Consider the following 16496-nt stretch of genomic DNA (forward strand, 5'->3'; position numbering starts at 1 on the left):
TAATGGCGTATGTTAACAATTTAGCATCACAGCTAAGTAACTGAAAGCTATGCCTTTATCAATGCTCTTCTTTTCTAAAAAATGCTTCTCCCAAACTATGGAATATCCTGCTTTTCTGATGGAAAGTGATACCTGTTTGATAATTTTAATCTTATAAGAAATATTTTTAAAATATGAGATTAAATATGAAAGGAACAAATAATTTTATACTTACTGGAGTTTATGATTACGTTCAGCATATTAAGACTAATCCTACAAATTAAACATTTCAGTAAGCAAAATATAATTCATTAGGATATCTAGGTCTGGAATTTTTCTTATTTCTTTAAGAATTGAAAAGTACCAGTTATAAGAGATATAAAGAAATGTGACTTATTCAAAGGCAGGCGCCTAAGATATTAATGAATCAAATGAAATGTATCAAATACAGGCCAAATCCTGCTGTTTTAAGGTACATACTTTTATAATTTTTCCAGGTTGCAAATGAGCATTATTCAATTTCTAGTATAAAGGTCAATAATTAACAAAGTTAGAATTCAGAATTCATCAGTACCATTACAAAAGTTACACAGGGTGGTGCCTGTGGCTCAAAGGAGTAGGGCGCTGGCCCCATATGCTGGATGTGGTGGGTTCAAACCCAGCCCCGGCCAAAAACTGCAAAAAAAAAAAGAAAAAAGAAAAAAAAAGTGACACATACATGCACACCCATATATAATTACATGTATAATTTTAATATCCAAATGGACTTTTCCATTAAAATTTTTCTGTCTTGCTGGTAAATATGCTCAAATGTCTTTATGTTATTTTTGGACTTTTAATTGATTTATACTACTTTGAATTTTGACAATAATGTGATTTATAATGGTATTTCCCTCCATCCTTTTCCTATAGAGAAAGAACATAAAACCCAGAAACTTAGCACATAAACTTACAGCTGCTCTTCTTGTCCTAAAATATCTTAGCACTCTTAGAAAACTGATGAATGCAGAAAATCCTCCTCTAAGAAGCAGGATTTGGGGAACTGGAAATCTCTTAATTTATGCAGGAGTACTAAGTACCAACCAGCTTGTCCAAATACAGTTAAGGAGAGAACTGAAGAAGTTTCCTCCTTCCTACTATCCTCTAATGTGAGGCCTTATTTTCTGTGCACAGTGGAAAGTTATAGCTTTTCTTTGGAGTCTTTCTGAAGAATACACTGTGTACAGTTATACAGAGCAAGGTGACATTAATCTAACGTAATTCTTTTGAAGTCTAAAAGAGGTTTTTGGAATTCTGTGTTCTCTGAATTATTATTTATTAACAATAAATTAAAAATTCTTCATGATACAGGACAAGAAAAAACAAAAAATATAAGTGAACCAGAAGAAAGCAAAAGAACATTTATAAGCTAAGTATTTTAAGTAGATAAAAAATTTCTTTGAAGAAAACAGCAATATGCAAGTAGAACCAGACTTAAAGGTAGGTAGTTACCCATACTTGAAAATCTACAGGACTCATTTCTGAAAGTTGTTTTTCTTTTTTTGAGACAGAGTCTCACTCTGTTGCCCAGGCTAGAGTACCATGGAGTCAGCCTAGCTCATGGCAACCTCAAACTCCTGGGTTCGAGCAACCTTCCTACCTCAGACTCCTGAGTAGTTGGGACTATAGGCATCTACCCCAATGCTCAGCAATTTTTCTATTTTTAGTAGAAACACTCTTGCTCAGGCTGGTCTCAAACTCATGAGCTCAGGGGATCCTCCCTCCTTGGCCTCCCAAAGGGCTAGGATTGTAGGCATGAGCTACTGCACCTAGCCATTTCTCAAATTTTTGAGTGGTGAAGACTGTTCGGAGCTGTAGGAAAGGAAGGGAGATGGGTTGGGTTCATTCAATGCTCTGGGAGGAACATATACTTAGTACTTGTATCTCAAATCAGATCTACTTAAATTCTTTTAAACACGGCTTATAGTACCTCTTTTGGGTGGAAAACTATATTATCTAGTTTGAAATCTCCATGAATCAAATTCTCTTCATTGTCATTATCGGGCAAGTTTTTCATTAACCACTCAGATAGCTGTTCCATGGCAGGGATGTCCTGATGAGCTGCAGCTTGATACTGCTTTGTCCAGGTGGATATCTAAAGATATTTAAATAAGAAAAATGTTAAAGCTAAAAGTGAAATAAATGTTAAGATGCAGTAATTCTAAAATCAAAACAAAATTAAATTATATCAAATCACTTTTTACTACTAAATGCTGAAGATCACTGACAAGGGATACTCACTCATGTCAGCCTAAAACAGAATACATGTATCAGCCTAAAAATGTAAACATTTAAGTGGCTCTTTCATCTAGTTCATTTTACTCACCTAGATTTTTATCAGGAAAAAAAGAATACTGGCTTAGGCATCAAGAGAGGTGGTTGCTTTATTCAGCAACTATTTTGTGGAAGAAAAAAATGTATATGAACACCCACACGTACACACACTTACATATACACAAATAGGCACAGCCAATTTCTGGAAAAAGTCACAAGAAACAAGTGACCCCTAAAAAAGGGAATATGGGATCTGGAAGAAGAAAAGAGTTTTACTTTTTATTTTAATAGCTTTTCTTATTATCTATAGAATCTTCTTAATATATTATAGGTATGAGTAGTACAAAGACTTTTTTTTTGTTCTTAGAATTGAATGCAAACAAATCAACCTACTCTCAAAGTCCTCCAACAAGTTGGGCTATATTATTTATCTGCTTGTATCTCTTCTCCATTTCCCAAGGTATCTTTGCTCATTTGGTGCAAATGTCTCTATCTTTGGAATGATACCAACTTCGGTTTAAATTATGTCCCAGCCACTTGGACTTACTGGATCTATGTAAGCCTCATCTGCAGAATGAGAGTAATAATACCTATGTCTTAGGGTTGTTGCAAAGATTAAAAAAGAGAAGGTCCACAATTCCTTGATTTGGGACCTGGCATATTATAAGGAGTCTCAAAACCTTAGTTTCCTTGTTTTTGTTCAATCCCTGCAAAATGATATGCTTACAAAGGGAAACAGCCTGATACATATACAGTTTTGCTTTTCTCTGATTTGAAATGCTCACCATCTCTTCCTTACCACTTGAAATTTTATCTTTCCTTAAATACTCATTACAAGATATTTCTCCCGGGAAGCTTTCCCCAAGTAAGCAAGCCATGCCAATTTCCACCCTCTGAATGCCACAGCTCTTACGAAGAGCACAAAAAAATTTGCCATTAGATTTTATACTATTTTATACCATATTCAAGTTTTTGTATATGAGAGTCATACATAGGTCTCTCAAAAATGACCATAAGTTTCTATGGGGGAAGAACCTATTTTTATTTTCTTGACATTTAAAGCAATATTCAGTAGGCATTAAATACACAGTCAAGCTTAACAATGTCTGCTAGCCCAATTTCCTTTAGAAAGGAAAATTGTACAGAAAAAGTATTGGGAAATTAAGTGAAGGTTCTGGAGCAGAAGATTTTGCTTTACAACACCTGATTTAAAAATAGAAAATTATTTTATGTTAACTACAAATCAGTATGAAGGACAAAGTCAAAAGTCATAGCCAAGTTTCAGAAAACTATACAATCAAGATTTTTATTTTGACTAATAGTGTATATTTTTCCAAGAACTTGAATAAAAGTAGCTCTTTATGTGGATACATTACCTGTCTTTTGCAGTACCCAGCTCCTATACCATATTCTTTCAGCTGTAATGACTGTATATTCAAGGAATGTAATTGAGCCAAGGTTTCTACCATGGCCACATATATGGCTGAACGTTCTGGTGGGCTAACTCCAGGAATTGTGAAATCACGAAATATTCGACCCTATGGAAGTTATTAAAATAGATAATTTAAATGTTTTGCAACCAAAACTCATACTTTGTAGAATATGCTAGAAAAACATTCATTTCTGAAACATGGTTAATATTAGAATGTGCGTGCCAGAAGGAAAATATAAGGATATTTCACAATGAACTTAAAAGCCAAAACTACTCTCAAATTATATTTTACAAAAAACAATTTAATAAAAAAAAAAACAATTTAAAAAACAACTGAAATGTATTGTTCTTAATGGCTTGATCATTCTACTTGGAGCTGATTTCACTGTTACCTATGGTTATTGGTTGTTACCATTACTTACAGCTCTTAGCTGCCACTACAGGAAAATGTAAGAATAAATCAATATGCACCAATTACTAAATTTGTTCCTTGTCTATTTCCTCCCTCCCTCATTATGTGTGCTCAAATTAAAACAAAACTTTTAGCCTTTGCAAAGCAAACTAATTACCTAAAATATAGAATACACTACCGAATTAGTTAATATTACAATCAAACCTCATCAAATAAAGCATCGTAACTAACTTCTTAGTTAAAAATAAAAGCAACAACAAAATAAGATTGTTAACTTACTTGCACATGTTCCATCACATAAAATTCTGTTCCAATGACAGAAGCATCACTGCAGTACAGAATAGGCTTGGGAACAGGAAATCCAATAGAGAACAAGGCCTTCTGGACTTTAAATTCTCTATCAATCTAAACAGGATAGTGAATTATTAAAAATCAGAGACACAGAAATTTAATAACTATTTGTGAGCTAACCTTAAGCTAGAAACTAATTATAAAATAGTGTCAACAAAAAACTCAAAGAGTATATATTAATAATTTCATTAATAATTAGTCTTAGTATAATCATCATAATTATAAATTAGACCAGAACTAAAAAAAATGACAATTTAGTTAGGATAAATAGATAGGTACCTGCATGAGGCTTAATCTTGGCTCTCAAAATATAAAGGCAATAGTTCCTAACTATAATATGTCACAGATTTTTTTTTTATTTTTGAGACAGAGTCTCCCTCTGCCGGCTAGAGTGCAGTAGTGTGATCGTAGTTCACTGCAGCCTCGAATTCCAGGGCTCAAGCGACCCTCCTGCCTCTGCCTCCCAAGTAGCTAGTACTACTGGTATATGCTGGCTATTTTTAACAATTTTTATAGAGATAGGGGGTCTCACTGTTGCCCAAGCTGGTCTTAAACTCTTGGGTTCAAGTGAACCTTCTGACTTGGCCTCCCAGAATGTTTGGATCACAGGCATGAGCCACTATGCCCAGCCAAATTATTTCACAGATTTTATTAAAAAATATCCCTTTCTCTGTTGTTCTCAGCAGTTCCCTGCTCACTGACTTGCTCTCCTTTCATATCTCCCAAGGAGGCTCAGGTAAGCCTCTGTGTTAGCACTCTACCACAGTCAGCTATAGGGGGTTGGGGCAGGTGGATGGGCAGTGGTGGGAAGAGAAAAGTATCTGCCCCTAGCGGAGATCAAAGGAAGCTCCTGTTTCTGAGAGGGGTATGGAGATCCTTCTTGGTAACTGGAGCTGCTATGGAACTCAAGATAATTACGGGAAAGTAGGCTGTTAGGAGCAAAGTGGTGCTGAAGCAGGAGCCCAGATAAGATAATGGAAAGAAAATGACCTTCTTAATCAGCACAGAGGTATGGGCCTATCACTTAGGACCCAAGGGCACAGATTGTAGCAGGGCTGTGATGAAGACTAAGTAAGGATGATTCATCTACATGTACAGTCACCTGCCCCAGACTCAGGCAAGGGTGACTGACCATTCCAAGGAGGGGAAACCACACAGCTCTTTTAGACACCAGGAAGAAAAGCAGCTGTTGTAGCAATAACTGGAGCAGGGAAGTAACTAAACCCACGTCTACACAGCACCATGATGTCGGGAAATGCATGTGGGGCAGTCAAGGGGAGAGGAGAAAAGGGTTAGGGAGGCAAAAAGTGGATGGCGCAGTGGGAGCATTGCTTTTTTCCATGTAGAAATGGGAAAAATGAAGAGAGCTGAAACAAAGTACTCCAGATCCTGGGAGCTGTACTTGGGCTAAGAGCATTATGTTATGTTCTGATGTGTTCTGGTAGGCTTTTCCCTTCCCACCACTGCCCGTCTCTCCCTGCCCCAGCTCTCTATAGCTTACTGTGGTAGTGTGAACATAGAGGCTTACCTGGGCCTCCTTGGGAGATATGAAAGAAGAGCGCCAAGGAAAGCTTTTTATAGGGGTATAGGTGGGGATTAAGCCATGTTAACATTTAATAAAATATACCTAACATTTTTTCTGTTAAGCATCCAAGTTTCTCCATGTCTCTTGGAACATGGCGGGACGAAGAAAGGCAGAGTCTGTATTTTCTATCACTGTAATATTAAGATCACACCATCATAGTCCTTTTCCAGTGACCTGAGCCTGGAAGCACCTGCTACCCATGATTACAGTAATACTCTAAATATTCATGGTGCATTTTTTTTTTTTTTTTGAGACAGAGCCTCAAGCTGTCGCCCTGGGTAGAGTGCTATGGCATCACAGCTCACAGCAACCTCCAATTCCTGGGCCTAAGCAATTCTCCTGCCTCCGCCTCCCAAGTAGCTGGGACCACAGGCGCCCGCCATAATGCTCGGCTATATTTTGGTTGCAGCCATCATTGTTGTTTGGTGGGCCTGGGCTGGATTTGAACCAGCCAGCTCAGGCGTATGTGGCTGGTGCCCCAGCCACTTGAGCCACAGGTGCCGAGCCTATTCATAGTCCTTTTAATGTTCTCCAGGACTTTGATTCCTGTCCTTTCCTGTCCTATAAAAATCTGTAGATATTAACTGTTTTCTGAAAACAGAAAAAGTTTTTAACAAAAAAAAAAGAAAAAAGGTTTTTTGAGACAAAGTCTCAATTGCCCTGGGTAGAGTGCTATGGTGTCATAGTTCACAGCAACCTCCAACTCTTGGGCTGAAGTGATTGTTTGCTTCAGTCTCCCGAGTAGCTGGCTCCGCCCATCATCAGGACTACAGGCTCCTGCCACCTGCCTCAACCTCCCAGAGTGCTAGGATTACACATGTGAGCCTCCATGGCTGGCCTAACAAAAATCTTTTATAAATTCTCACTGGTAAGTCTAGTATTTAGAGACTATTATAGAATGCTTATTCAAATCTTTCTTTTTTATCATCAAAAGATTAAAAGATTGTCATAGGAAATATATTAAAATGATTTAGCAAATAGTTATTGAATATAATAAATACCTGACAATAAATGACATTTATAAATGAGTAAAACTGAAAATACTCATTTGCTGATTGTACTTCTAGCTAAGTATATAGGAGGAAGTCAAATTCACATGAGGTCTTAGTGTCGTTCAAGATAAACAGACTAAAGGTAGTTTTAGATTTCAACCCCAAATCTTTTTTAAAAAACAAAAACAAAAACAAAAAAGGATACAATTCAAGTGAAATTTTAATTAGCAATAAAATGTATTTTCTATTATTTAGTAATCATAAGATACCTTTTAAAAGCAGTTTTAATTGTTTTTGTATGTATAAAAAGCAATTATTTGTCACCAAAAAATTTATCATTACATCTGTGCTTTATTTATACCTTATGGGCTTTAGGAAGAAGTGAACCTGGTGGTTTTTTCCTCAGTACATATGCTTGAAAGCCCTTCTGGAGATAAAAGGTTGGATTGGACTGTCCAGATCTAGATAAAAATAAAGAAAAGGTCAATTATAAAGGCATGTTTTCCTTTTCCAAATCCTACTAAAATGTCAGAAGAAATAGGAAGTGAAAATAAATCCATCTCAATTTTGGAAAGCCAAGAGTGTAATCAGCAGCTTACAACACGAGCTTCTGGATGATATTAAAGCAGAGGCCCCCACATGTTGGCAGCTGGAGAACCCTGACCCACACAGGTAGAAGAGAGGACCCTACCACCTCCTGACTACAGATCTCATGCTTTATTAGTAAGTACATAAAGGCAGGGAGAAGAGCTTGTAAGTGATCAGTTGAAAAATGAAAGGATGCTTGATCAACTGGATTAGTGCCCCCTTATCTGCCCTTCTAAAAATACCCCCTGTATGTAGCACCTAGTGCAGCTCTCTACATTGGGAGTTCTGATAATTGAGGTCCCAGGGTGAGCAAATGGACCAGGGAAGTGCAACAGTGTCCCAGCTAACTCACAGACCCCAGGGCACCGGCTTTCTGCCAGATGAACAGAATTTCTCACATGGACCAAGGATACACACTCCAGTGACCAAAACTATTCAGTCTACACCTTCACTTACAATATGGGCAGTTAAGCATCACTAGACTTTTGAAGAATCCACACTATAAATGAGAAACTACAAATTAAATAAAGAGAAGAATCAGTCCTTGAGGTAATAGGTAATAGGAGAAAGTGGGAAAACATTTTTGAAGATTCTTCCCAAGACTCCAACCCTCCATCAGGAAATAAACAAGAGTGAGCCCAGATTGAAGGCAATAGTAGCTCCAGGGTCTTCATCTTTCTCCAGCAAGCCAGACCCACCTTGCCCAGCAATCATATTAAAGAGCATTGATCTTGGCACCATCTAATTTGGTGTGGTTGCCTTTCAACATAGAAAAGTGGAGATGATCCCCAATGATCAGGAAATGGAACCACCTCAGGCTATGCTGCCTTTACCGACATGGGACAGTTTGTCTGTGATGGCTGCTGCAAGGAGTCAATTACAATGAACCTTATAAACACACCTTCAAAAATGCCAAAGGTCTGATTGGATGCATTTTTAATGAGGCAGGTCTCAAGTCTTATACAGGGTGGTCATAAAGTTGTAAGTATTTAAATTGCACATAAACTTTATGGCTACCCTGTATAAAGCACTGGTCTTCCAGGATTGTAAGTGACTCAGAGGAAGTATAAAGGGAAAATCAAAAGCTTCTTGTTGAAGACAAGCGTTCCATATGACCCAGCAAATCCACTCTTATATACATATCCAAGGGAAGTGAAGACATAAAATTCTTGTACGTGAAGGTGCATAATGGCACTATTCACAAAAGTCCCAAATCAGAACCAGCTCGAATGACCATTGACAGATAAAAAGATAAACAAAATGTGGTATATTCATACCATGGAATATTGTTTGCCCATAAAAAGGAATGAAATATTGAATATACTACAACATAGATGAATCTTGAAAACATTAAGTAGAAGAAGCCAGTCACAAAAAACTGTATATTATGTGATGCCACTTCTATGAAATGTTTAGAACAAGCAAATCCATGGTGACAGAAAGTAGTAACTTCCAGGGAATAGAAAGAGGATGGGATTTTTTTTTGGGGGGGGGGAGTGATGGAAACGTTCTGGATTAGAAAGTGGTGATAGTTGCATAATATTGTGAATATACCATAAACAACTGAATTGTATACTTTAAAACTGTAAATTTTACGTTATATGAATTTTATCCTCAAAATAGAACTAAAAAAACCCCTAAAAGCTTCTCTTCTGAGGGACTATCTACCATGGTTCTAATAAAGATCCCCCCAACACAAATGCAGAAACCCACCTGCCTGGGAAGATCATCACCAACACTGTCAACACACTACTGGCTAAATTCAACTACCCCAAGCCTCAGGCCTTTAAATAGTCTAGAACCATTGATGGCTTCAATATAAAAATCATCATTGAGCCTATGGTCATAATTATTGCTTAGAACCTAGACAAGACATTTGGTGCTAAAAGAAATGTGTTGATCTATAACCCAAGAGGCGGCGTTTTTAATTTGCCAGTCTCTATTAACAAAGATAACATCTTTGCATTTAAATGTGTGCCTAGGGACACTTTCTTGTTTAGAGAAGAATTTGACTAATCCACCCTCAGCCTCAGTTCACTCAGAATGCACACACAGGAAACACAGTATGCGGGGTTGGCATCATCATCTGAGTTTCTTCAGTGAGTCCTTACAATAACCCCTGTGGCAGTCTAGGGTCTCCTTCTCCCTTCCCCTCTCAGGTGACAGCTGGATTAGTGTCACCATCAGGGAATGATACCAGGAGAGAGGGGAGTCTGAGGGAATGATACCAGGAGAGAGGGGAGTCTGGGGACAAACCCTGGCTTAGAAGCCTTAGTAGACAGATGGGGTAGTTTATAAACAACAGAAATTAATTTCTCACAGTTTTGGCATCTGGGAGATCCAAGAGCAAGGTGCCAGCAGATTTGGTGGCTGGTGAGGACCCACTTTCCTACAGACGGCACCTTCTTTTCTCACATGGTGGGAGAGGCAAAGCAGTCCCCTTATTCATAGTCTTTTTTTTTTTTTTATCCCCATCCAGGAATTACTCTTTATTTCCATGCTGTGCTTAATTGTATTTCTTTCTTTTTTTCTTTTTATTAATTTTATAGCACCATGAAGCTTCAGTTTCTCTATCTTCTCTGACTAGACCAGTGGTTCTCAACCTTCCTTTCGCTGCAATGAAAATAATTGTATGGTTGGGGGTCACCACAACATGAGGAACTGTATTAAAGGATCGCGGCAAAGGGAAGGTTGGGAACCACCGGACTACACAGTTTACTCCCTTGTCCTTTTTTTAAACTTTTCTGTTGTAGAGATAGGGTTTTACTCTGTTTCCCAGGCTGTTCTCAAACTCCTGGCCTCAAACTATCCTGCCTCAGATTCCCAAAGTGCTGGGGTTACAGGAGCCCCCAAGCTTGGCCAACTTCCTTGTTCTAACTAAAACCTGACTTTTCCAGGAGGATTTTATTTCCTTTGTAGGCTTCTTAAGTGGTAGACGTTTTTCTCATATTCACTGAGCCTGGAGATGGGGTCTGTGGCCTTCTCCACACTCTGCCACAAGACTCTTTCCTCTTCCTCCTATTTAAAGCCCTCCTAGCTCAGCTTTCAATCTCATGTCCTGCGACTCTACCACCCTCTTCCTTCTTTTATTGCAGCCACCCTACTAACTCTCAGGTCATTTTCCTTATTTCTTAAGGATTTTGGTTTGATTGACTATTACTCTCATTAGTGCTACTCCTATCTTAATTACCGGTTTCAAAATCCACATAGATGTCCATTTTAATACTCAGGCCTGTCACTTTCTTGAATTTTTCTCCTCTAGGGTTATTTTCCTTGGCACTATCTCTGCCATTCGTTCTAAGAATTAGACTCTATGTATACCTGAGCAATATCAACAGTTCAAGTTTTAATCATTTCTATATTTGGTTTCCTATCTTTCTGGTTACTCCTGCTAGTCCCTCAATTCCAACAATCCTTTAATGCTAGAACATTGATTATACTGTCCTTCACTTCGCCTCTGCTCATCATGTCCTTCCTTACTAATTAGCTGAAAAGTGATGGTAAATTATATAACCATTATCTTTAATATACCTTCAATACATTTGCTCTTTTCTCACTTCATGGTATTTGCTTGGTAAAAGAGTCATCCTGGTTAAATCCATTTTTTGGTTTACACTTCTATAACTTGATATAATTACAGAAACAAATGCATAGTAATAATTATTGTTTTAGGTTAGGTTCCTGAGAAATAGACGATGAGAAAAAAAATTATGTACCGCAAGTGACATATTATATTAAGGAAGTGTTTGGGAAACTAATAAGGAATGGGAGAAAGGGAACAAGTCAAGCAAAAGTAAGCCATAAGACCAAGTCCCTTAGAGGGTAGTTACAGCCTGATTGATCTCACTGTGGTAAGGGTCGGGGTAGAGCCATGGGGGGAACTCAGCAGTGCAGCGTTTGGTTAAGGTCTATACTAGGTACTATAACACCTGGGGCAAAAGTGGCTCCTTCAGCATGAGGGGGGCAGTTCATCAGAAAATAGCCATAAGTGTTGGCCTTTGGAAGCAAAAACCAACAAAGGCAGGAGTGCCTGGAAATAGTAATAAAGGGTCCAAGAGGCTCTGGGCATCAATAACATCTACTACCAATATCTACTAATAGCTACTAGAATAACCATTTTTGCTTCAAATTCATAACCCTGAACCTCAAAGTGAACCCTAACTAGCAATCACATTTCTTTAGCCTAATCGTTCTCCCATGCTCTTGCAGGACTATTTCATAATTTCTCCAATCTTCTCAAACACCTTCTTCTCCATCTTCATTTTACTAGCTTGCTCTTTCAACAAGAAAATAAGAACAATCAGATGTGACCTTCCACAGTGTAATCTATCTACTGTATATATATACATAATCATCTGTACCCACAAATTATCTTCCCTCCAGAGTCTATAAATGGATGTTCACATTCCTATCTAAGGATAACCCCTTCTCTGGCAAATTCCAACCTTCGTAAAGAAAAGTTCCTTCCAGGCCTTTCTTCTGCACATTTTTTTTTCTATCTGTGAGATCACTACCATAAGCATACAAACATGCTGTTATTTTTTTTTTTTTAAGCCTCTTGACCTCCCTTTCCCCTCCGTTTAAAATATTTCCATTCCCATTTGTAGAAGAAAACTCTTCAAAAAAGTTATTTACACTCCCTGCTCCAATTCTCCTCCTCTTGTCCTTTTAAGCCCATTTAAATCAAGCTTTTATTTGCATCTTTCCACTAATCTATTTTTTCAAGGTCACTAATACAAATATGGTTTCTCCTCTCTCTCTGAACACTACTTCTCTGACTCCTTTGTACATTCCTCTGAATTCTCCAACTTCTTTTTTTTTTTTTTGTAGAGACAGGGTCTCACTTCATGGCCCTCGGTAGAGTGCCGTGGCCTCACACAGCTCACAGCAACCTCCAACTCCTGGGCTTAAGCGATGCTCTTGCCTCAGCCTCCCAAGTAGCTGGGACTACAGGCGCCCGCCACAACGCCCGGCTATTTTTTGGTTGCAGTTTGGCCGGGGCCGGGTTTGAACCCGTCACCCTCGGTATATGGGGCCGGCGCCTTACCGACTGAGCCACAGGGGGTCTAGGACTCAGTCTCTAAATCTCCTCTTTATATAGACTCATTTTTTAGGTAAGCTCTTTCTTTGATCTTATGTTTTAAAATATCTTCATGACTCCCAAATTTGTGTCTAGTCCATTCTACCTTGACTTTCAGAAATAGCCACAGTTTACCATACGTATTCACTTGGATATCTAAAAGGTATCGTATTTTTTTTATTAAGTCATAAACACATAGATCATGAATACATTTATGCATATGTGGGGTACAATGTGTTGATTTTTTTATACAATCTGATGTGCTTATATCAAACCAATCAACATAGCTTTTGCCTCATTTATTTGATTATTGTGTTAAGACATTTATGTTCTACCCTTGATAGATTTGACTTGTACCCTTGCAATATGCTCCATAGGCATGGTCCTGCCATTTATCCTCCCTCTATCAAAACTCCCCTCTCCCCCCATTCCATTTCTCTCCTTCATCCTGGGCTATAGTTGTGTTCTATCTTTCATAAGAAAGTGTGAGTAAATACAAGTTGGTTTCATAGAAGTACTAAGTATATTGGATACTTTTTCCTCCATTCTTGAGAGAATATGTTCCAGGTCCCTCCATGTAAACATAAAAGAGGTAAAGTCTCCATCTTTTTTTAAAGCTGCATAGTATTCCATGGTATACATATACCATAATTTATTAATCCATTCATGGGTTGATGGGCACTTGGGCTTCTTCCATGACTTGGCTATTACAATCTAAAAAGTATCTTAAAACTTAACATTAAAAATTGAGTTCCTGATATTCTCCTTTAAATTTGATTTTCTGCATTCATTTTAATTTCTATTTTTATACATTTGGTTAAGAATTATTCCATTATGATTTCTTAAAAAGTCCTTCTCTTCCCCCCACTGACTCTTAATGACAGCACTGTCATTTTTTTGAGATAGAGTCTCACTTTGTTGCCCCAGGCTAGGGTGTCATGGTATCAGCCAAGTTCATAGCAACCTCAAACTCCAGGGCTCAAGTGATACTCCTGCCTCAGTCTCCTACCCTGTTTTCCCGAAAATAAGACATCCTCCAAAAATAAGACCTACTTACAGGAAAATAAGACGTCCCCTGAAAATAAGACCTAGCGCATCTTTGGGAGCACACCTTAAAATAAGACATTGTCTTATTTTCAAGGAAACAGGATAAATACTTGGGATTACAGGTGCGTGCCACAACACCTGGGTAATTTTTTCTATTTCTTTTTAGTAGAAATGGGGTCTGGCTCTTGCTCAGGTTGGTCTCCAACTCCTGAGTTCAAGCAATCCTCCCACTTTGGCCTCCCAAGAGTGTTAGGATCACAAGTGTGAGCCACTACACCTGGCCAGCACTGTCCTATATTAAAGTTCTATAAATATGTGGGTCTTTTTGTGAACTCCCCATTCTATTTCACTGGTCTATCTCTGTGCTAATATCATGCCACCTAAATTCAAATTTCACACTTCCTTGCTCTTTAGGAGTATTTCTTCTATTCTTAGGCTTTTGCTCTTGCACATAAAATTTAGAAGTAATTTTTTAAATTAGAGGGAAAAATTGGAATTTTGATTGCTACTGAATTGAATCTATAGATAAGTTGGAAAGAAAGGAAAAATTTACAATATTGAATTTTCTTATTAAAGAACATGGTTATCTCTCAATTTTTAAAATGCTTCTCATGGTCCTCATGAAAGTTTTATCATTTTCTTTATAAAGGTCTTCTACTTCTTTTATTAGATTAATATTTAGGTAATTTATATTTTTGATGCTTTTGTAGCTTTTTTGAAAATTATTTTAACTTGCTAAAGAGAAATGCAATTGATTTTTGTATACTGAACTTTGATAAACCATCAAACTATCTGTATAGACTATTGGCTCTTTAATTTTTTTTTTTTTGAGACAGAGTCTCACTTTGTCACCCTCAGTAGTGTGCCCTGGTGTCACAGCTCACAGCAACCTCCAGCTCTTGGGCTTAGGTGATTCTGTTGCCTCAGCCTCCCAAGTAGCTGGGACTACCGGTGCCCGCCATAACACCCGGCTATTTTTTGTTGCAGATTGGCCGGGGCCGGGTTTGAACCTGCCACCCTCGGTATATGGGGCCAGCGACCTACTCACCGAGCCACAGGTGCTGCCTCGGCTCTTTAATCTTTGAATCAATTAGTTTCTAAACACTGTATTTCTTAGCTGTCTTTTTTTAAGCTTTTGGGATTTTAAAAAGAATTTTTGAGACTTCCTTTGTGGCCTAACGTGTCTTCAATTTTTACAAACTTTTTCATGTGTCCTTGAAACCAATGTGTATTCTCTGTGGAAACTATATTTCCATATTGAATCAAGCTCACATAACAGTTCTAGAAGCAATTTTTATGTCACAACTAATTTCATTTATTGAGCACAATTATAGTTATTCAACATTCAATTTAGTTCAGAATTAAGTATCTTTCAGTTAGATATTTCCATAATAACCCTTGAAGATAACTATTACTATCCTTTTTTTGCTAAAATAGGGCTTGATACTCAAGGATTACTTGTCCAAACTCCATAGCAAGTGTAATAGTTGAAATTTGAACTTTGGTCTCTTTTAGTTTGTTTACAACACAAGACTTCCAGGCTAGAAATCTCAGTTATTCTTTATTTCACTTTTTCCTTCATCCTCTAATATATATTGGGAAGTGGTACCTTTTAATTCTAGACCCCCAAATTGAGTCATCTTTACCATTTTTACTTTTTTTTTCTCCATTTTTACTTTCACTAAAATCAGTACTCAAAAAATAAAAATGCCAGTGATAAAATGCCACTAGCATACTGGCCCTTTCACTCACATTACTGTACTTTATTTCAATGTTAGGTCTAATCAAAACAGGCAAGGTATTACAAATTACAAAACTAGTCCTTCGAGTTTATGTAACCTTTAAATTCCCACAAAGTAAGTGGCAGATCCAGTTTTCTGATGAGATCTGGAGGCACCTTCAGGGAGTTTTCTGAATGCTGACTCTTTGTATTCTTATGTATTCTAAAATTATGTATCATTATGTATTCTAAAATTAACATTTTCATAAAAAGTTTTAAAATGTTATTATATTAATAAAACATCAGACTAAAGCCAGATTCACGATGGGGAAGGGTACTCAGATCACCTCCTGTAGTTCCATTCTCTCACTTAAAAAAAAAATGAAGGTCAAAGTGGGGCTGTGACTTGCTAGGTGGAAGAGCTAGGATTCGAATTCGGATTCTCCATCTGATGTCACTAACAGCCTCCGTGGATACTACCAATCAAACGCAATCACACCATTTTCTCAGAAAAAGACCTGAAGGCTGCAGCACACAGGTGAGAGAAGGCATCTATTTTCCCACTGGGCTTCCAGCCTCATTTGCCTCCGTGAATCCTCGAGGCACATAGTTCCACCTTTTTACAAAGATTTCCTTCCTATAATGGAATGGCGAACGTTATTGTGCTTCCATTACCCCAGAATCGAATACACGGGATCGGCAACAGAAGCTCCTGCCTGCAGGAAGCGTTTTTTCAGGAAAAGCGATCGGGATCAATTTAGGAACCCATCCAGAACCAAAGAAAGGAAAACACAAGGCACAACTTTGTTTCTGTTGGAGGCGAAAGCCGACGTCGATACCTGTACTGGGCAACCGTCAGCGCGGCCTCGGGTTCGGCCCCAAAGCCAGGCAAGTGCTGGTTTAGGTAGGCCTCCAGGGACTTGCAGTCGAACTTGTGCTGGGGCAGCACTTGGGCCGTGTCAGGCTCGCCCGCGGCGCCCGCTTCCATCCTGCCACC

The 16496-nt window shown here is 38.1% G+C and overlaps 1 protein-coding gene across 1 annotated transcript in view; it reads right to left on the reverse strand.

The window, feature by feature from the left end:
* The window catches only part of ACAD11 (acyl-CoA dehydrogenase family member 11), a 92839-nt gene extending 76349 nt beyond the window's left edge, over positions 1-16490 (reverse strand). Inside the window, exons 1-5 of the mRNA XM_053600796.1 lie at positions 16339-16490; positions 7426-7525; positions 4416-4541; positions 3669-3830; positions 1949-2113 (exon numbers count right to left, since the gene is read on the reverse strand). Of these exons, the coding sequence (XP_053456771.1) occupies positions 1949-2113; positions 3669-3830; positions 4416-4541; positions 7426-7525; positions 16339-16487 (702 nt within the window). The 5' untranslated portion in view covers positions 16488-16490. The remainder of the gene's footprint in view (positions 1-1948; positions 2114-3668; positions 3831-4415; positions 4542-7425; positions 7526-16338) is intronic.
* Between the last annotated feature and the right edge of the window lie 6 nt (positions 16491-16496).

The sequence above is a fragment of the Nycticebus coucang genome, chromosome 8 (genome assembly GCF_027406575.1).
Source record: "Nycticebus coucang isolate mNycCou1 chromosome 8, mNycCou1.pri, whole genome shotgun sequence".
NCBI classification, from domain to species: domain Eukaryota; kingdom Metazoa; phylum Chordata; class Mammalia; order Primates; family Lorisidae; genus Nycticebus; species Nycticebus coucang.